The following is a 21955-nucleotide window of genomic DNA, read 5'->3' as shown; positions in this document are numbered from 1 at the left end:
GAAATTTTCGTTTAGGTCAATTAGCAATTGTTCAATCCATTGTACCTCGTTCACTATTTCGTTCAATGCTGCAAACTCTGCTTCAGTTGTGCTCAACGCTACATTAGTCTGTTTTCTGCTTCTCCATACTATGGGACTTTCACTATATTTGATTATCATTCCTGTGACTGACTTCTTGTCTCCTGATTCTGATGCAAATGAACTGTCTACAAAACAATCTAGATCAGCGTTGCTGCTTCTTATGATCAACCTTTTGTCTAATGTTCCTTTCAAGTATCTCAACAAGTGTTTCACAGCTGTCCAATCCTCAACCTTAGGATTGCAAACTCTTCTGGATAACACGTTCACAGAATACGCAATGTCTGGTCTAGTGTGGCAAGAAATGAATTGTAGAGATCCTATGATGTTCCTGAAAAATGTCTTGTCCTCAAAATCTCTGGTTGTTGGCTCAGAAACGAAACCAGTTGTCATTGGAGCTCTAACTATTTTGGCACTCTGTAGTCCACACTTTTCTATCAAGTTTTCTATCTTCTTCCTCTGACTCAATAAACAATGTCCTTCTTGTGTCCACTCAACATTGATTCCTAAATAAGATTTCAACAAACCTAAATCCTTCAAAACAAACTTTTCAGACAATTCTCTCTTCACTGACTCTATTTCCTGTTTTGACTTTGCTGCCACGCACAAGTCATCCACATAAATCACTAGCACTATGTCTCCTTTTGTATAAACACATGCATCTGCCACGCTTCTCTTGTATCCTAACTTAACTAACTCATCATTAATGCACAAATTCCATGCTCTGGCACTTTGTTTTAAACCATACAATGCCTTTTTCAATCTGTAAACTTTCTGACTTTCATTCTCTTCAAAACCTTGTGGTTGTTCCATGAAAATTTCTTCTTCTAAGTTTGCATTTAAGTAAGCCGTTTCAAAATCAAAATGCTCCACTATCAAGTTCCTTCTTGCTGCTACAGCTAACACCATTCTCAAACTTTCTGGCTTTGCTGTTGGAGAATAAGTCTTGTCAAAATTCTCATACTGTTGTTGTGCAAAACCCTTAGCTACCAATCTTGCCTTGTACTTGATGCTTCCATCAGGCATTTCCTTTCTCTTATATACCCATTTGCAACCTATCACTTTCTTATCTTTGGGTCTATCAACAATTTCAAAAACACATCTTTGTTCACTAAACAACTAAACTCACTTTCCATTGCATCACACCACCTTTCTTGTTCTTCCCTAGAAAAGGTTTCAATCTCTTCAAAACTTTCAGGCTCTTCTACTACTGTACAAGCTCTTGCCTGTGTCACAACAAACCTATCTGGCGACTTCCTAACTCTGTGACTACGCCTGGGTATGAATTCTGTTGTTCTGCCTCTCTCCTCATCACTGTCTGCACTAATTGATGTTGTCTTTTTGCTAAATCTTTTGTCTTCTGTCATCCTAGTGGTCACTGGTCTTGTTTGTGTCTCCTCATCTGAGGTACTACCACTACTGCTAGTTGAGGCTTCTGGCTTGACTGATACCCCTCCGTTTCCTGAAGTTGGCTCAGTCAGGGCTTGCTGCTCACTTGAGCTACCTAATCTCAAAAACACTTCCCTATTGGCATGCAGCTTGTCCCAGCCAGCATGTCTCTCAAAATTTGCAGACCTGGAGTACTGTATCTCTTTTCCTCTCATTAGAAACTTGTAACTGTTCCCTGAATATCCTAGGAACATTAGTCTTTTGCTTTTGGGCTCTCCTTTCCTCCTGAAACAGGCAGGTATGTATACATTTGCAAATTGTCCAAACACTCTTAAATACTTGAAATTTGGCACTCTCCCATACAAAACCCTGTAGGGAATGTCATCAATTTCTGAATGGTACAATCTGTTGCTTATATGTATTGCAGTCAGCGTAGCTTCTCCCCAGAGACTTTCTCCAACTCCTGCATCTGCCATCATGCAAGCAGAAATCCTTTTTATATCTTGGATTTTTCTCTCTGCTAAACCATCCTCACTTGGACAAGCAGGGTTTGTGGTTTCGTGTCTTATTCCCACCTTCTGAAACCAATTGTACAGCTGGTTGTTTAAAAATTCGCCACCTCTGTCTGTGACAATAGTCCCAACTCTGCTATCAAACCTTCTTTCTATCATTCTTACCCATGCTTTTAAACTTTGCCCAGCGTCAGACTTATTTTTCAATATTCTTACATATGCAAATCTTGAAAATCTATCAACAATAACCAGGAAATATTTGCTTCCCCCTAGTGACAAACAATTAGCTTGGGCTACATCAGCATGTACATATTGAAATGGCCTTTGAGCAATCCTCTTTGACTTCTTGGCAACTGGATACGCTCTGACCTTCACTTGGTTACATACAGTACAGTCTAAATGATTTTTACATTCTGCTACTTTTAAATCTGGACACATGCTTATTAAATTCTTTAAACACTTGAAACTTGCATGGCCAAACTTTCTATGCAGCTCATGTATGCAGTCTTTGTGCAACGGAACATTATCAATATTGTTGGCATTTTCTACCTTATAACTATCAACATTCTCTTCTAGAAAATAAAGCTTATCTTTCTTTAAGCCTATGCCACGCAGTTCCCCATTTAAAGTTATTTTACACAAGTTCTTTTCAAATGTTACTATGTAGTCTCTGTCTGTTAATTTGCTCACTGATAACAAGTTGTTTTCTAATTCCTTAACATGCAAAACATCATTAAAGTGTTCTTTCAACCCTGGAATGTAAACTGTTCCCATTTGATTTACAGTATTAAGCTCATTCCCATCAGCCAAAACTACAGCATTAACATTGGCTGGCTTTCTCTCACTAATTAAGTTAATGTTGTTACACATAGAGGACGAAGCTCCTGAATCTACAAGCCATTTAGAATTTGCTTTTTGTTTTTCTTTTATCATGGTGGCAAACACCTTATTATTATTTCTATTGTCCTTCAAAAATGGCGGCTTGGACTGGTTCTGCCTCTGGTCATGTCGAGGTTGCCAAGTGCTCTGTTGCTTGCTTCTATCAGCTGCCAAAAGCTTGCAGTGCCTCTGCAGGTGTCCAATCTTTTTACAGTAAAAACATCTCCGTTGCTCCCTCGAAGAAGCTGCCTGGTCCAGCCCACGCACATCAGGCTTGGCTTGCTCTCTTGGCACAGTCTTGGAAGTTGCTGCGTCATCTTTCTCAGACTGTCTCCTTTGATTCTCTTCCAGAATCCTGGCCACAACTAAGTCTCTCGTTAATTCTTCAGTTGGTAAGTTCTGCAGAGCATTGGTAATGTTGCCCCAAGTAGGGTCTAGGGACTCAATCAAGATGTAACACTGTTGTTCTCTGCTAATTTCGACGCCTCTAAGCTCAGCCTGGACAAATAAATCTTGCATGTTTCTCAAATGCTCTTTCACACATTGCCCTTTTTGCATCTTCTGCCTATAAATTCTTTTTGACCACAGCATTTTTGCAAAGGCAGTTGAAGGAGTGTGTAATCTTTGCAAAGTGTCCCACACATCTTTGGCGGTCTCCTTATCTCTGACATCGTTAATCAAGTCTTCTTCCAGCATTAGGAAAAGACAGGCTTTTGCTTTGCTATCTTTCTCTTTCGTGGCTGCGTTTGCAGCGGCAGGCAGCCCGGCTTGAACAGTGTCCCACAAACTTTCTTTTACTAGCAGAGACTGGGCATAAATCTTCCAGGTGGAGTAGTTGCTTCTATTCAATTTGCTAAACTTCAAAATCTCCATCTTAATTTGTGCAGTGACTCAATTGACACAGTCCTTCTGAGTATGCACAGCCGACCCCTTTTGGGCTTAATCAAAACACAGGAGGAGTTACTCACGGAGCTTTTCAGTGCAGCGTAAACAGCTTGCTCTGATCTGTCTTCCACTCTCTGGAACTTTCAGCTTCTGTGGATGCTGGGTGCTGCAGTATCTGGGCCCATAACCCTTGTCAGGGATGATGGGAGTTGTGGCTCTTCACCTCTGGCCTGGAACTCACCACCTGGTTGTGCACCACGCTGACCAGTTTTGGCCAGTTGCTATATCTTTGCAAGAGTTGCAGAGAACAGGCTGAAGACCCCGACAAACTCTCCAAGCCTTCTCACTCCTACTTCCACAGAAGTCTTCACCCTTCTTCACCAGGGTCCTGCTGGTTCTTGTAGCTTCACCCAAGACACCAGACAACTCAGTAGTCTTATATAAAAGATCTACTTTATCCTACTATATACACAGCTCCAAACTATCCAACACAACAATACTCCTCACAACTCCAATACTACTCAACTACTACCCACAAAATGCATTGGGATCTATAGTCATTATTATAGTCAAAGCATGGTACCACCCACTGTGGTCTGTTTCCACCCAGTAGGCGTGTACATCATTCCCATTGGTTCTCTTGTTTCTATCCAGATTAGATGATTTCATCATCTCAGCCTTGACCACTTAACAATTCTCAGGTGTTTTCAATTAACCACTTTACATTTCTTGTCCTTGGCACTCAGGACTTGTTAATTCTATTATCTTTTACACCTGTGTGGTTGCTACTTGCTTCTGCTGAGTCACCCTGACTCTCACATACATGTTTTATTTCAATCACTGTATGTCCCATGTTGCTTTTTCCTTAACAGTTGATTGATTGCTAATTGTTTAATAGTCCCTCTCCCTCCCCCATGCTTCACTGTCTCGGGAGTGAAGGCTGAAATACTGAAGCCTCATACTGATTGCTGCTTCTCTCTTGCCCCTTGCATACACACACTGAAGGAGCCTCCAAGTTTTACACTCAACCTATCCACAGGTCATAGCAAAATCCATAATTTGGCCCCAAAACATGCCCTCGACTTATACATGAGGTCGACTTATAGTTCAGTATATACAGTAAGATCTTTTCTATGAAGAGCATGTGCTCTGCGACCGAGCTATGATGCTTTTCTGTTGGCTGCACCTAAGACCACTTGAATCAGTTATTTGATGGTGACTCAAAAGATTAATAAATTCTAGTGTTTCAGTGGGCCTTCTTTAGCTGGAATTAACAATTGGATTTAGACTATGGTATGATACTAATGTGAGATTTTCATAAAGAGTTATGTGGACATTGAGTGCTAAATCTGCTGGGTGCTGACAGCACATGCACAGAATTTTCTTTAATACGCTAAGCTTCTAGGAAAATGGTGCTTGGTTCATATTATGAGCTAAATGAATTTAGAGTTTGTTATACAGTTGGATGGGCAAGCCAAGCATAGTCAGACATACATTCTAGACTTTAAGAAAACTGATTTCAGTAAACTTAGGGAAATAATTGTGGTGATGCCGTGGTCAGGAATGCTAGTAGAGAATGGGGTTCATGATGGATGGGAATTTCTTAAAAGTGAGATATGTAAGGCACAATTTCAAACAGTTCCAGTCAGGAGGAAAAATGGGAGGCATCTCAGTAAACCAGGATGGATGACTAAAGACTTTCAACTGAGCTAAGACTCAAAAGAGGCATGTACAAGAAATGGAGAAAGGGGGAAATAATCAAAGATGAATTCAAACAAATAGCTAGCTCATGTAGGGAAAAAGTCAGAAAAGCTAAAGCACAGAATGAGCTTGGATTTGTTAGAGAGGTTAAAAACAATTAAAGGGCCTTTTTTGGTTATGGCTGCAACAAAAAGAAGAACAAGGAAATGGCAGGGCTGCTGCATAGAGAAGATGGTGAACTGCTAACAGAAGACAGAGAAAAGGAAGAACTACTCAACACCTTCTTTGCCTCAGTCTCTGAAAAGGACAGTCAGTGCTCAATGTGGAGAAAATGGAGCAGATGATGCAGGAAACGCTGCATAGAATAGGTAAAGGGGTAGTACAGGAATACCTGGATACTCTAAATGAATTCAAGTCCCCAGGGCCAGATGAACTACTTCCAAGGGTATTAAAAAACTGGCAGAAATAATTTCAGAACCACTGTCAATAATCTTTGAGAATTCCTGAAGAACAGAAGAGATCCCAGCAGACTGAAGGAGGGTAGATGCTGTCCTCATCTTCAAAAGGAAAAAGGAAGACATAAATAATTACTGCCCACTCAGTCTGACATCAATACCAGGAAAGAGTCTAGAGCAGATTATTAAACATGCAGTCTGTAAACACGTAGAAACGAATGTCATGATTACTAAAAGTCAGCATGGGTTTCTCAAAAATCATGCCAGACTAATCTTATCTGTACCAAGCTTGGTAGATGAAAGGAATGTTGTGGATGTAGCATATGTGACAAGGTCCTCATGAGATCTTTGCAAAAAAGTTAATAAAATGTGGGCTAAGCAATACAACTGTTTGGTGGATTTGTTATTATTGGTTGACTGACCGAACCCAAAAGGTACTCAATAATGGCTCCTCCTCATTCTGGAGAGAACAGGCTGGGGGCGTGCACTGGGTTCTGTCCTGGGTCCAGTGCTGTTCAACATCTTTATCAATTAGTTGGATGATGGAATAGAAGGCATTCTTATCAGATTTGAAGATGACACCAAATTAGAAGGGGTAGCTAATGCTCTAATGGACAAGATCAAAATTCAAAATGACCGTAACAGATTAGAAAGCTGGGCCAAATCTAAAAAAATGCATTTCAACAGGGGAAAATGTAGGATATTACACTTTGGCAGTAAAAATGCAATGTACAAATATAGGATGGGGCTTGCCGGCAGTATCTGTAAAAGGAATCTAGGAGTCTTAGTGGAACGAATATGAGTGAGCAATGTGCCACAGCAGCTAAGAAAGTCAATGCAATTCTAGGCTGCATCAAAAGGATATAGTGTCTAGATCAAGGGATGCAACAGTACCATTCTATTATGTTGGTGAGACCTCACCTGCCCAGTTGTGGTTATCACAATTAATGAAGGATGTTGATAAGCTGCAGCATGTCCATAGGGGGGAGACCAAAATGATGAAAAATCTGGAAACTAGGCTTAGGGAAATGGGTAAGTTTAGCCTGGATAAGAGAAGGTTAAGGGGTGACATGATAGCTATGTTTAAATATTTGAAGGGATGTCATATATTTAATTTAAAAATGGAGCAAGCTTGTTTTCTGCTGCTTCAGAGATTAGGACACAGAGTAATGGATTCAAATTACAGGGAAAGAGACCCCACCTAAACATTAGGAAAAATTTCCTGTGAGTAAGAGCTGTGGGACAGTGCAATACACTGCCTCAAAGTGTAGTAGGGTCTCCTTCTTTGGAGTTTTTTAAACAGACTGGATGGCCATTTTTCAGGAATGCTTTGATTGTGTCTTCCTGCACGACAGAAAGAGGTTGGACTGGACGGCCCTTGTGGTCTCTTCCAATTCTATGGTTCAACAATTTTATGTATCCTGTATGAGGTAATTAAGAACATTGGTGATAGGACTTAGTAAGGATAGTTGTATTTTTATAAACAGTTATATCCACATATTGGGAGAAAGGCTTTCAGATCAGAGGGTCTTCTTTTCCTACAGCCTTGGTACCTGGGCATCTTATTTCTTATATTTCTTAATTTTTACCATAAACCTGAGTCTCAAAAACTGTACCAATTGGCATCTTGTGGGCAATAAGCAAAAAAAGTCCTTATATATGTATTTGCTCTGTGTGTGTGTTTGTGTGTATTAAAAATCTATTTCTTTCTTACCCCACCTGTCTTGTTTTCAGTGTAATGGATGGACGTGGTATCTTGCGAGTGATTTCCAGTTTCATTTCACAACACCTCTGCTGGTCTTTTTCTCCACCAAGTGAGTATTGTTTTTGTTAAGGACATGAGTGTCTGCTAGAAATTATTGTTGTTGCATGCCTGCAAGTTGTTTCTAACTTATGGCAACCTTAAGGCAAATCTATCACAAGATTTGTTCAGAAAGCATTTGCATTTGCCTTCCTCTGAGGCTGAGACAGTGTAACTTGCCCAAGCTCACCCAGTGGGTTTCCAGGATAGAGCAGGGTTTTGAACCCTGGTCTCCTAGTTCAAGGGCCAATCCATTACACCACACTGGCTTGTCTGCCATAATGTTTACCCATAATTCCTTGTATAAGTTGTGGTGTTCTGAGGAAATGTGGGGAAGGGTGCATGGCAGCCTCCAGAAGTATTTGTTGAAGCCAGTGCTTCTGCTTTTGTTACTAGATGGGAGGAAAAAATATCTATTGCTGACATTTCTATTGTTTTGGCAGAAGGAAACACTGGCTTATCATCCTAGGGACCTTTCTGTTCCTGGCAACTTTTACAGTTACTGCCCTTCTGTCATCAATCTATAGACTTCCTGTTGCAAATCCACATGATATGAGGTGAGGCTCTTGGGAAAATTTTCATTCATAGTAGGTAAGCTAGTGTTAGTTTGAGAAGACGAATTTAAAAACTCATTTGTAAAACTGCTTAAAATGGGTCTGTCCAAAAAGATGGCTGCTCTTTGTTTTTGTTAATTTCAAATTAAAATGTGGGGAAAATAGAAAATAAACAGATGTTGGAAGGGGGAGAAGATAGTGGGGACATAAACATCAGTAGTAAAACAAGAGAAGTGGTTGTTGTTCAGGGTTAAAAGGTTCCCCTGATGGTGCAGTGGTTAAATGTTCGTACTGCAACCACAACATTGTAAGTTTCATCCTAGAGGATCCAAAGTCCATTCAGCCTTCCATCCTTTCATAGGTCAGTAAAATGAGTATCCAGCTTGGTTTACAGATTGTAAACTGCTTAGGCAGTGATAAGCGGTATAGAAATGTATTTGCTATTGCTATTGCTATTAGCTTCCCTAGCGAGGGAGTTCCAAAGCCTGGAAACAGCCATAATTGGTTAGCTTACTCCATGCATACTCAGAAGTATGCTTGAGGTAACTTGAAGATGCAGCAGCACTGCAGAAATAACCCCGGTTGGTACCACTTTAACTGCCATGGCTCAGTGCCATGGAATTCTGGGACTTATAGTTTGTTGTGCCATCAGAGCTCTCTGATAGGGATGTCTCAGAAAATTATAATTCCCAAGATTCCAAAGCATTGAACCATGGCAGTTAAAGTGATGTCAACCTGGATTATTTCTGCAGTGTGGATTTAGCCTGCGTTAAAACAAAAACAGAAGGTGGTAACTTGAGAGCCCAGTAAAGGTGTTGAACTGTGGTTTGAAACATACAGGATCTGACTATCTTATTTTGTTTATGCTGGTTATCAGGAGATAAAACTCCTGAACAAAGAAGCTAATTGTGCAGCTGCTGAAATGAGAGCCGTGTAGGATTTAGGAAATCCAAGTTCAAGCTCCCAGTGAGCCGTGAAACTCACAGAGTGACATGAACCAGTCATTTTCTATGAGGATGATTTAGAGAGAGAGAGAGAGAGAGAGAGAGAGAGAGAGAGAGTGAAAGGCAACCAAAAAGAGAAAGAAAGAGACGTAGGGAAATTTCATTTGGCTGAATCATAACTAAGTTGCTTTCTTCCCAATGGATATTTTTAAAAGACAGAAATCTGTGAATTTTGTGAACCAGATAAACAGCTGGTGTTATTATGCTTTCTTTCAGAGGAGAGATGTCTTGGCGTTGTATATATAATTTCCACTTACAGTCATATTTTTGCCATATTTTGTCAATAGAAATAAAATTCAGATTTGGCTATCAATTATTCTATGCAAGAGGAATAATTTCAACTGAATCATTTACTTTTTTTAAAAAGCAGGGAAGGTTATTTATTCAGACCATTCTTTAATATAAAAAATTTCCATCTACTTGCAGGAAAACATCTACTGTGATGTATTTCATGGGGTATTATTCAAAACCTTATTGCCGATATGGTCCATTTCTAGTTGGCATCCTTCTAGGCCTCTTCATCCACCATCAGCAAACACCAATTCTAAGAACCAAGGTAAATGGAAGGGGCGATTAACAAAGGTTTTGGGTAGCATCTGTAAACACTGCAGTTGGGTGTTAGTTGTAAAACAGTTGTCTTATCTTTCCAAGTAATAATAAGATGAGGTGTGGGCAGCTATGGTGGGTTTGGGGGTCAGTGTCACCATCACCACCCTTGGCACCTAACACAACATTTTAGGTGGCAAATGAGAAATACTGCTTTTAAAATGAGCAGAAAATGTGTGTTTTGGATTTTTGTGTGTTATCTCAGCATTTCAGTTGCAGATTCCATTTTCTTCCTATTTTAAAAGGGAACTTTGGCAGTATGGTTTTGCATGGGCATAGGGCTGTCAGCTGCAAGAAAGACTTTAGTGGTTAAATGTGGGTTGAAGCAGGTTGTCCTACCATGCATAAAAATATAGGAGGAGCCCTGTGCGATCAGGAATATTTTATTTTTATTTCCATCACACCTTTCTTCTGGTGGGAGACTCAAGATGCCTTCTTGTTGTTAGTTGCCATCTAGTCGACTTATTGTGAGAGACTTCCAAGTCATGCTGTTATCATCACACTGCTCATATCTTGCAAATTCAGGGCTTTGGCTTCCTTGATTGAATCTATCTAGCTGTAGTGAAGTCTTTCTTTTTTCCTGCCACTTTCTACCTTGCCAAGCATCAAATTTTCTAATGAGTCATGTCTTCTCATGATAGGTCCAAAGTATGACAGTCTCAGCTTAGTCATCTTTACTTCCAGGGGAGAGTTCTGGCTTGGTTTATTGTTGGACCCATTTATTTGCTTTTGTGGCAGTCCATGATATCCACTGAACTCTCTTTCAGCACCACCTTTCAAATGAGTTGATTCTCTTCCCATCAGCTTTCTTGACAGTCCAGCTTTCACAATTGTTCTTGTGTGCCTTATAGCCATTTTCAGTTTAGGTGACCAGAAGACAAACTTATCATGGGATTTCTTGGCAAGATTTGTTCTGTTGAGTTTTGCTGAGCCTGACAGCATGTGATTTGTACAAGGTCACCGAATGAAGGCAATTGAGAACAATGCTAAAATAAGAATAAGCTAAAACATGAAAGTATATATTTTTAAAATTAAACAAGATATTAATTTTTTGTTGCATTTTGAAAAGGCCAAAGGCTTTTCTTTTCATATATTGGCTAACCAGTTCCTCGTGGGAATCCTGAAAGCCAGATGAGTGCAACAGTGCCCTCCACTTATGTTTGCCCAGCAACTGACATATAGAGGCATCCTGTCCAGAGCAATAAGTATCTTCTTGTAACAACAACAACAACAACAACAGCATCAATAATAAATTTTATTTCTTTCCCACCTTCCCTCAAGGCTCGAGGCCGGAAACCCCATGTTAAAATACAAAACACAATTAAAAAGGAAAACACACAAAACCAATAGTTAAAATACAGTACTATAAAACTATTATAATACATTCATAATACATTTTTAAAAATATACCAATTAAAAAGTCACGACTTGACTAGGTAAACCTGCCAGAATGTTGTTTTAAACACTATCAGTGTTTTCAGCTGTTGTATCTTTTCCAGCAGGTCATTCCACAGTCTTGAGTTACTTTAGCAGCTAGTTACTTCTTGCAATAATGAACTGGAACAATTGTATATATATTTGTCTGCAGTTATCAAGGGTTTGGAGATCAGGCTTCGAACCCCAGCTCAGCAATGTAAACCCATTAGGTTGGGCAAGTCACACTCTCTCAGTCTCAGAGGATGGAAATGACGAATCCCTCTGAAGAAACTTGCCATGATAGGTTTTCCTTAGGTCACCATAAGTCAGAAACAACTTGAAGGCATGCAACAACAACAAAGCATTACAAGAGAGAAGTGTCTTTCTCTCCACTTTATGTACACTGTGCATAATTTTATATAGCATATCATACCTTCCTTTATTGGGATACTAAATTCTGAAATATTCCAAAATCCTAAATTATCCACATAGGTTCTAAAATGGTGACACTTTTGCTTTCTGATGGTTCAGTGTACACAAAGTTTATTTCATACACAAAATTATTTAAAATATTGTGCATAAAATATTTCAGGTTATGTGCATAAAGTGTGTGTGTGTTTCTGTGTTGTGCTGCATCCACATACAGAAATAATCCAGGTTGTCAGCACTCGGAACTGCCATGGCTCAATGCACTGGAATTCTGGGAATTGTAGTTTGTGGTGGCACCAGAGCTCTCTGAAAGAGAAGGCTAAATGTCTCACAAAACTACCGATCCAAGAATTCCATAGCATTGAGCCATGGCAGTTAAAGTGGTGTCAACCTGGATTATTTCTGCAGTGCAGATGCAGTCTTGCTTTTATTAAACATGTATGCTCTGTATATGCAAGCTTCAGATAAAACAGCCAGGCAGACATCTCCCTTATGTTACAAGTTAATTATTTAAGTTTAAGACAAGGCACATAAGGAATAAAAGATGGGTCAGGAGGAGGTAAAAATACAGACCAATATACAGTTTCTATAATAGCCAACTTAATGGAAGCATTTATACAGCAATAAGTAAATTGAGAGTCAACACAGTGTAGTGGTTTGAGCATTGGATAACGATTCTGGAGTTGTGAAGTCAAAGGCTTTTATGGCCAGCATCCATAGTTTTTTGTGAGTTTTTTGGGCTATGTGGCCATGTTCTAGAGTTTCTTCCTGATGTTTCGGCAGCATCTGTGGCTGCCATCTTCAGAGAATGCTTGCCTGGAAAGGACTTGTGTGTGTGTGTGTGTGTGTGTGTGTGTGTATTGTGTGACCTGGAAAGGCAGGAGTGATTTGCATTTGTACTGTTCTGTTGCTAATGGCAGGCCTCAGGGTGGGAGGGTCTGCAAAGGAGGATTAGTGTCTGATTGATAGTGCTCATTGTCTGCTGGGAGATTTCTCATTTGCATTTGTTGAGTCTTTATCTTGCTATTTTTCAGGACTGCTAGCCAAACCTTGTTTACTTTAAGGGTATCCTCTTTCCTGTTGAAATTGTCCAGGTGTTTGTGGATTTCAATGGCTTCCCTGTGCATCCTGACATGGTAGTGGTTGGCATGGTCCAGAATTTCAGTGTTTTCAAACAGTTATTTGTTGTTAGATGACACCTCCAATTTTTATTCATCTGCTATTCATAGAATCATAGAATTGTAGAGTTGGAAGAGACCACTAGGGCCATCCAGTCCAACCCCCTGCCATGCAGGAAATCCAAATCAAAGCATCCCTGACAGATGGCCATCCAGCCTCTGTTTAAAGACCTCCAAGGAAGGAGACTCCATCACCTTCCAAGGAAGTGCATTCCACTGTCGAACAGCCCTTACTGTCAGGAAGTTCCTCCTAATGTTCAGGTGGAATCTCTTTTCCTGTAGCTTGCATCCATTGTTCCGGGTCCTGTTCTCTGGAGCAGCAGAAAACAAGCTTGCTCCCTCCTCAATATGACATCCTTTCAAATATTTAAACAGGGCTATCATATCACCTCTTAACCTTCTTTTCTCCAGGCTAAACATCCCCAGCTCCCTAAGTCGTTCCTCATAGGGCATGGTTTCCAGACCCTTCACCATTTTTGTCGCCCTCCTTTGGACACGCTCCAGTTTCTCAATGTCCTTTCTGAATTGTGGCACCCAGAACTGGACACAATATTCTAGGTGGGGCCTGACCAAAGCAGAATACAGTGGCACTATTACTTCTCTTGATCTAGACACTATACTTCTATTGATGCAGCCTAAAATAGCATTGGCCTTTTTAGCTGCCGCATCACACTGTTCACTCATGTTCAACTTGTGGTCTACTTGGACTCCTAGATCCCTTTCACACATAGTTTCATTCAGCCAGGTGTCACCCATCCTATATCTGTGCATTTTATTTTTCCGCCCTAAGTGCAATACCTTACATTTCTCTGTGTTGAATTTCATTTTGTTAGCTTTGGCCCAGCTTTCTAGTCTATTCAGGTCATTTTGAATCTTGATCCTGTCCTCTGGGGTATTAGCTATTCCCCCTAATTTGGTGTCATCTGCAAATTTGATAAGTATGCTCCCAATTCTGTCATCCAGGTCATTGATAAAGATGTTGAATAGCACTGGGCCCAGGACAGAGCCCTGTGGGACCCCACTGGTCACTTCTCTCCAGGATGAAAAGGAGCCATTGTTGAGCACCCTTTGGGTTCGGCCGGTCAACCAATTACAGATCCATTTAACAGTTCCTTTGTCTAGCCCACATTTTACAAGCTTGTTTGCAAGAATGTCATGAGAAACCTTGTCAAAGGCCTTACTGAAATCAAGATATACTATATCCACAGCATTCCCTTCATCTACCAAGCTGGTAATTTTATCAAAGAAAGAGATTAGATTTGACTGGCATGACTTGTTTCTCTGAAACCCATGTTGACTTTTTGTGATTATGGCATTGCCTTCTAGATGTTCACAGACTCTCTGTTTAATGATCTGCTCCAGAATCTTTCCTAGAACTGATGTCAGACTAACTGGACGATAATTGTTGGGATCCTCTTTTTTCCCCTTTTTGAAGATGGGGACAACGTTTGCCCTTCGCCAGTCTGCTGGGATCTCTCCTGTTCTCCAGGAGTTTTCAAATATGATTGCCAATGGCTCCGATATTACTTTTGCCAGTTCTTTTAATACCCTTGGATGGAGTTCATCTGGTCCCGGAGACTTAAATTCATTTAGATTAACAAGGTGTTCCTCTACTATCTCTTTACTTATTCTGTGCTGAAATTCCCCTATTCTGTCCTCTGCTCCATTACCCTCAGGTTGAGCACCCTTTGCCTTTTCTGAGAAGACTGAGGCAAAGAAGGTGTTGAGTAATTCTGCCTTTTCTCTATCTCCTGTTAGCATTTTGCCATCTTCTCCACGCAGTGGCCCTACCGTTTCCTTCTTCTTCCTCTTGCTGCGGACATATCCAAAAAAGCCCTTTTTATTGTTCTTAACCTCTCTAGCAAGCCTGAGTTCATTCTGCGCTTTAGCTTTTCTGACTTTACCCCTACACATGCCTGCTATTTCTTTGAATTCCTTTTTCGTGATTTCCCCCTTTTTCCATTTCTTATATATGTTCCGTTTCAAACTTAGCTCGGTTGAAAGTTCCTTAGTCATCCATCCTGGTTTCTTGAGACACCTCCCGTTTTTCTTTCTCACTGGAACTGTTTGAAATTGTGCCTTCAGTATCTCCCTTTTGAGAAAGTCCCATCCGTCCTGAACTCCTTTATCTTTTAGTATTTCTGACCATGGAATCGCCCTCAATACTTCTCTAAGTTTATTGAAATCCGCTCTCCTAAAGTCTAGGATGCGTGTCTGACTCTATTGTTATATGCCAAGCCATTCACAGGACAGTTTGGACAGCTGCTGCAGGATTGGATCATTTTTGTGTGCAAACAAGGCTATGGAGGTATTGTACAAAGAAAACTTTTTTGGAATGGGTGATGTTACCAGTCTTTTGAAAATGACTTGTGAAACGAGCAGATTTTCAGTACCATTCAGGGTAGTCATGCAGTACCCAAGAGAAGATGCATCTGGCATTAGGCTTACTTTTCTGTGATTTTTCCAGGCTTAAGGAGTGTTACTGGTCCTTGAATGTGACAGCATGGTATCGGCTGCGGGTTAGGAAGCTTAGCTCTTTTTTCTTTTTTGGAAATACAATTCCAAGCATCTCCCAGACAGCATAGTTGAAAAAAGGCCTCTCCTAGACCTGAAGCAGCTGATCAGGACTCATGGGTATCCTGTGTATGAGACATCTTTAAGCCGCTCTAGCCTTCACTGCTCTCCTTAGGTCTTGCAGATGCAGGCCTGTGACCTTTCTAATTGATTCTAGTAATCTGGCTTGTAGTCTTTCCCTCTTTTTACTGCCTTCTGCCTTTCCCAGCATTATTGTCTTTTCTAATGAATCGTGTCTTCTCACGATGTCGCCTCAGTTTAATCATCTTGGTTTCCAGGGAGAGCTCAGACTCCACTCTGGAGACTAAGGACCTTACCGCACAGGCTCCTCGCACGGGACGAGAACAGTCCAAGAGGGGCTGGGAAGGGAACGGAACAAGTGGGGGACACATTTTACTGCACACAGAAGTCCCTCACTCATTCCATTTCCTTCCCTTCCATTCCCAATCTGTCCAAGAGGAGATGATTTTTGAGAACTGTTCTCATTAGGAACGGAAGGGAAGGGAACAAGTGAGGGACTTCCTGTTTGTAGTAAAATGCGTCCCCCATTCATTCCCCACTTGTTCCCGGCCCCTTTTGTTCTGTTCTTGTCCCGTGCCTGGAGTCCCTGTGCGGTAAGGTCCCATGGTTCAAATCCTTACTCAGCCTTGGAAACCCACTGGGTAATCTAGGACAAGTCACATTCTCCTAGCCTCAGATGAAAGCAAAGGCAAACCTCCTCTGAACAAATCTTGCCAAGAAAAGCCCATGCTAGGCTTGTCTTAGGATCATCATAAGTTGAAAATAACTTAAGGCACACAGTGATATTAAAAACAAAGGTACATATACCTATGAGCTAGATAAAGCTACCTACATTTATTTAGGTAGTCAGCTAAGCATGGCAGCTACTTCATGATGGACAAGGAAGGACCAAAGACCCAAAGGTTGAAATAATAGGTGTTAGACTAGTCCTGCTTCTCATTTCTCCCATGTTGGAATGGTAGATACCTGGGGACAGTTACTTTCCTCATATGCAACAGAAGATCTATAGTCATATGGAATTATGCTGATTCATGAAAAATACTTGGTACATTGTTCTTTTCTGTCTCTACAGATGCAGGCTTTCGTGGGGTGGCTTTGTGCAATGTTTTCCATGTTCACAGTAGTTGTGTTGGCCTATACACTAGATGACACCTCCAACGATTATTCGCCTGCTATTGCTATATACCAAGCCATTCACAGGACTATTTGGGCAGCTGCTGTGGGATGGATCATTTTTGTGTGCAAAGAAGGCTATGGAGGTATTGTAAAAAGAAATTTTTTTGGAATGGATTGACTCAATCAGGGGTGTTACGGGCATGGGTTTGCAGGGACTGAGCAGAGCAGTGGAGGACATGGAGTCTTGGAAGTGTCTCATCCACAGGATTTCCATGAGTTGGGGCTAACTCGAGGGCAGCTAGCAACAACAAGCAGCAAGAATTGTGTGGTCCTCAAAATTCCCCTGTGGGACCAATACATCTCCCTAACACCCAACAGTTGCCCAGTACTACCATAGATAGATTGAGTAGATGCATTTCAAGTTAACACTTTATAAACTACAAACGAAATAAGACCTTCTTGCATTTTGACCCAGGACAGATAAAGATCTGTGATGTCTCCCCCTCTCCCCATATAGGTTTCATTGATAAGATGCTTTCATGGAGCATTTGGACTGTGGTTGCAAAGATCAGCTACGCCTGCTATTTGGTGCACCCAATGTTAATTCTACTGTATAATGGACTTCAAGAAACCTTCACACATTATTCAGACATCAATATGGTGAGTGTTGTTTTAAGCAGGAATACACAGGCATTGTCACTGCTTAGGATTTAAGGGGCTGGGCTTGCAGAGATGTGTTTGAGGGTGTTGTTTGGTGAGTTTACAGTTCAAATACTTACAAAAGGTTGATGAACAGTTGAAAAGAATCCTCTGAAATGGTATTGTCTTTAAAGGACTATACCACTTTCTGTTTCTATTTTCCTTTCCTTATTCCTTCTTCCCTTGTTCCAGTTCAGCCTAGCCATGGTAACATTTGCCTGTCTTGAATATGGCTGCTATCAGTGTCTTTTACACTGCTATCAATTTTATGTCCAAACTTAACTCTACATGAACTTCCTGATGAACAAGGCACCACAATTCCATAAGACTGGAGTGTGTCTAGAGGAGGGGGACTGAAATAGTGAAAGGTCTAAAGGCCATAAAACCCTACGAGGAGTGGCTTAGAGACCTGAGTATGTTTAGCCTAGGGAAGAGAAGCTTGAGAGGTAACATTATAGCCATGTTTACATATTTGAAGGGATGTCATATTGAGGATGGAGCAAGCTTGTTTTCTGCTGCTCCAGAGAATAGGACATGGAGCAATGGATGCAAACTACAGGAAAAGAGATTCCACCTAAACATTAGGAAGAACTTCCTGTGAGTAAGAGCTGTTCAACAGTGGAACATGCTGTCTTGAAGAGTGGTGGAGTCTCCTTCTTTGCAGGTTTTTAAACAGGAGCTGGATAGCCATTTGTCAGGAGTGCTTTGGTTGTGTCTTCCTGCATGACAGGGTGTTGGACTGAATGTCCCTTGGGGTCTTTTCCAACTCTAGGATCCTATGATTTCCAAACCAATTGCCATTGCTTCATGAGTACTTTTCTTTTCTTTTTTTAGTTCTATCTTTTCATTGGGCATTGCCTGACAACATTTGTGGTTGCATTGGCATTGACAGTGATGGTTGAGATGCCCCTTCAAAAGTTAAAACGATCTTTGGCTTGCAAGCATCAAGAGGATCAGTTGTAAAGGACCAAGTGCAACATCGTTAAAGCAAAATAAAATCTGTTCTTATGATTCCAGAGCCTTGATCTACTTTGTTCCCATGCCAGCTAAAGCTTAAGGATCTGTCAAAATGAAACAGTGTCATAGGTGCACCAGAATTATGGTTTATTGATTACATGAAGAAATTAATCAGGATGCAACAATAAAACCCAAGGCAAAGGCACAGTTAGTTCACGTCTGTTAGCTGATCGAACCAGTCCTCCATTACAGCTGCTGTTCACCAGGGCCTCCCATGATGAACTGGACACACTCCAATGGACTGATTTCATGGACTGGAGTACCACTGAATTGACAAACACAATCAAAGAGGAGAATCTGACCTTTCCTAATCTTTAAATATCCCCACTCTGGCTGACACGTTCACAGGCAAATTGGGGGAAAAGATCTCCTTATTCTAACTAAGAATGAAATAAATTCCCAGGCATTCTAAGATGAAAACATCCTTTCAATGTGAGCTGATTTTGCACAGCCTGCTAGAGAAATTTCCACTACTGAAAGCCACATTGTTGTTGATGTTGTTACCGTGCTACATGCTTGCTCTATCAACAAGTAAATGCTCAGTTACTATTTCTTTGCATCTCTTAAGTGTGTGTGTGTGTGTGTGTGTGTATATCCTCACCAAATCCCTCACCATTCTTTCATCTTTAAAGGACTATGTTTAAAAGGAGACTTCCACTGTCTTGCTTAAGAAGGACTGTGTAATAACAAAGATCCACACTGGGTTCTTCAGTTCTTTACTCTCTGTGATTTCCCCTTTTAGTTATTTCAGTTGGCTTTGCAAATGCGTACAGCAGAGAAGGGCAGCGATGCTATTTCTCACCCCATGCCCTCCACCCATGTGCAAACCAGAAGTGATATGTCATTTCTGGTTCCTGATTGGTTTAGTTGTTAGCTGTTTTGCAGTAGTTTAAGGGGATTTGGTGTTTGGAGAGAGAAACAAACTGAGATGGTTGGAAATATTTTTTCAGTATTTGGAAGCATTTGAGCCTAAAAGTTGCCCAACATTAATTTAGAAGAAAAATCCAGGGACTTTGCAGAAACAGAATAAAGAACATGAAATTAATAATCCCCATGCCATTACTAATTATTCCTTTCTCCCCTTCCCCTGTGCCAAGACATTTTCCCAAACTCACTATCTAATTCCCACTCTGTATTTTCAATCTGCATGACAGCCAGTGTGGCATAGCAGTTTGAATGTTGGCCTCTGACTCTGGAGACCAGGGTTTAAATCCCAGCTTGGTCATGAAAGCCCCTTGTGTGACCTTGGGCAAGTCACACGCTCTCAACTTCAAAGGATGGCAACGGCAAACCTCCTCTGAACAAATCTGGCCAAGAAAACCCCATGATAGTTTGCCTTAGGGTCGCCATAAGTTGGAAATGACTTGAAGGCACACAACAACAAAAAATTGATTGGGGCCAGAGACTCCAGGCAATGAGCTGTCAAAGGTCTTGGTGTTGTCTATTATTCTCTAACTGCAGGAAATTTATACTGAGTACAGTATGAATAAAATTCAGTTTTATTTACACTGAAAGGCAATGGTTTAGAGATAATTCTCCTGTGCTACTGGTGACTTGGTCGATAAATTATATGGTCAATGAGCATCCAGAAAAAAATACACAATAGACTGTTTTGCTTTGAGATTTAGTCTGAGGAGCAAGCAGCAGCAAACTTTGGCTTCATGTGCTCTTTGGTGTTCCACTGTTGTAGGAATATGGAGGAAATTGGAAATATAGGTATTATGTATCATATATTACATTCATACCACTTCTTTCCAGAACCACTGTGGTGGTATGGTTTGAACATTAGACTACAACTCTGGAGACTAGGGTTTGAATCCCCACTTGTCCATGGTAGACCATTGAGTGACCTTGGGCAAGTAAAACTCTCTCAGCCTTAGAAGAAGGTGAAGCCACCCTCTCCTCAAAAACAAATCTTGGCAAGAAAACCCCATGATAGATTCACATTATGGTCACCACACACAGCAATAACCCCTTTTTTCCTCCAGTGAGCTCAAGCTAAGATATAAATATTAAAGTTTTGCTTCCTCCCTACTTATCCCCCAGTAATTCTGATCAGAGGGAGAAACTGACTGGCCCAAAGTCACCTAACCAATTTCATGAATTATTGGGGATTAGAACCTTGCTCTCCCAAGTCTTGTCCAACACAGACAACACCACCACACCAGACTTCTGTTTTTACTGACTGGAGTTAGTTTAAACTAAGCAAACTTTCACATCATACCCAGGAATGGTGATGGTAGGAACTCCAATTAATTTAAATCTATGTATGTTGAAACAAGCTAGGATCAAACTGTGCTAGCGAGCCTACCTCTTAATAGCCTATAGTTTAAATTAACCACCACTTTGGATGTAATCGTAAAGTCTAGTAACAATAAAAAGAAGTCTGGTTAGTCTAGTTAATAATGGGAAGTAGATAATTCTGTTCTCCTTGTTTTGACTGACAGACATTGAGAATGAAAGAAGAAAGAAGCTCAAGGCTCAGTCGCATAAAATTGAACTATGGTTTAGGATTATGTCTCAAACTGCTTAATTTGTCATTAGAACTAGCATCAATCAATACCTTATAATTACCTATTATAATTACTTATAATCATTAATTACTCTCCTTCCTTCCTTCCTTCCTTTTTCTTTTTCTTTTCTTTTTTTGTGGTAGACATAACTACATGGAATAGTGATTTGAGTGTAGGTCTATGACTCTGGAGACCAGAGTTTGAATTTTGGCTTAGCCATGTAAACACACTGTTGGGATATAGCAACTTTGCATGCTGAGACCTTCTAGTAATGCATGTCTATGGTATTTTATTGCCTACTAACAACCCCTACTCATTGCCCCTCCTCATTTCCTGTTTACCCATGAGGACACCTAACCTTTTGTTCCCAAGAAGAAGAAAGCAAGGATGAGTGGCCATTACTAACTTACTTACCTATTAATCTCCTTGCCTGTATCCGGAGCTGATGAAAGGATGCTGGGGCAGCACCTTTCCTGAGATGCATGTAGACTACTTTTCTACCTCATTTTTTCTTGCAACATGAAGCTAGACCTGTGTATCTCTTCATACACGTGATTTTGTAAGTAAACTTGTTTCTTTTTTCACTTTTTAACCAAGTGACTGTGTTTTTATTGGGGACACGTGGGCTGGGAGAAAAAAGTGGAGCTAGTTGAATTTTCCTGCTTGCCTCATATTCCGCTGTATGAACTCTGCTAGTAAGATTAAACAATCTTGCTTACTTTCCTGAGTTTCTAACGATCCTCAAGAAAGAACTACATTTCCCAACAGACCAGAGTTTGAATTTTGGCTTAGCCATGTAAACACACTGCTTGACATTGGACAAGTCATACTCTCTCAGCTTCAGAGGATAGCAATGGCAAAAGAAACTTGCCAAAAACAAAAAGCAAAACCATGATAAGTCAGGAATTACTTGAAGCCACAACAACAAATAACTAACCCAGACCCTGTTTGTCCCTGCTTCAGAAAGTGTCACACCTTATCTGCATGTTATATGTAGATATATATAAAATATTCTAGAGAAAGTCATTATTTTCTTAGTTGGCACTTATTTGCCCATCTTTAATTAAAAGACAGAACAAGTTAGTTCCATAAAATGTTCTGTTCTGTGCCTCTCTGAAGTTCAAGCTT

At 40.6% G+C, this 21955-nt stretch overlaps 1 protein-coding gene across 1 annotated transcript in view; it reads left to right on the top strand.

Annotated features, from left to right (window-relative positions):
* LOC149324147 (O-acyltransferase like protein-like) overlaps window positions 1-18816 on the top strand; it is a 42299-nt gene extending 23483 nt beyond the window's left edge. Inside the window, exons 11-16 of the mRNA XM_089496992.1 lie at window positions 7634-7713; window positions 8144-8257; window positions 9685-9814; window positions 16555-16741; window positions 17116-17258; window positions 18132-18816. Of these exons, the coding sequence (XP_089353118.1) occupies window positions 7634-7713; window positions 8144-8257; window positions 9685-9814; window positions 16555-16741; window positions 17116-17258; window positions 18132-18260 (783 nt within the window). The 3' untranslated portion in view covers window positions 18261-18816. The remainder of the gene's footprint in view (window positions 1-7633; window positions 7714-8143; window positions 8258-9684; window positions 9815-16554; window positions 16742-17115; window positions 17259-18131) is intronic.
* Window positions 18817-21955: the final 3139 nt, after the last annotated feature.

This window comes from Sceloporus occidentalis, unplaced genomic scaffold, assembly GCF_023333645.1.
Source record: "Sceloporus occidentalis isolate IW3139 unplaced genomic scaffold, rSceOcc1.0.p SCAF_1, whole genome shotgun sequence".
Classification (NCBI taxonomy): Eukaryota; Metazoa; Chordata; class Lepidosauria; order Squamata; family Phrynosomatidae; genus Sceloporus; species Sceloporus occidentalis.
Note: the sequence above shows the minus strand (reverse complement) of the source record. Positions and strands in the feature narration are given on the sequence as shown.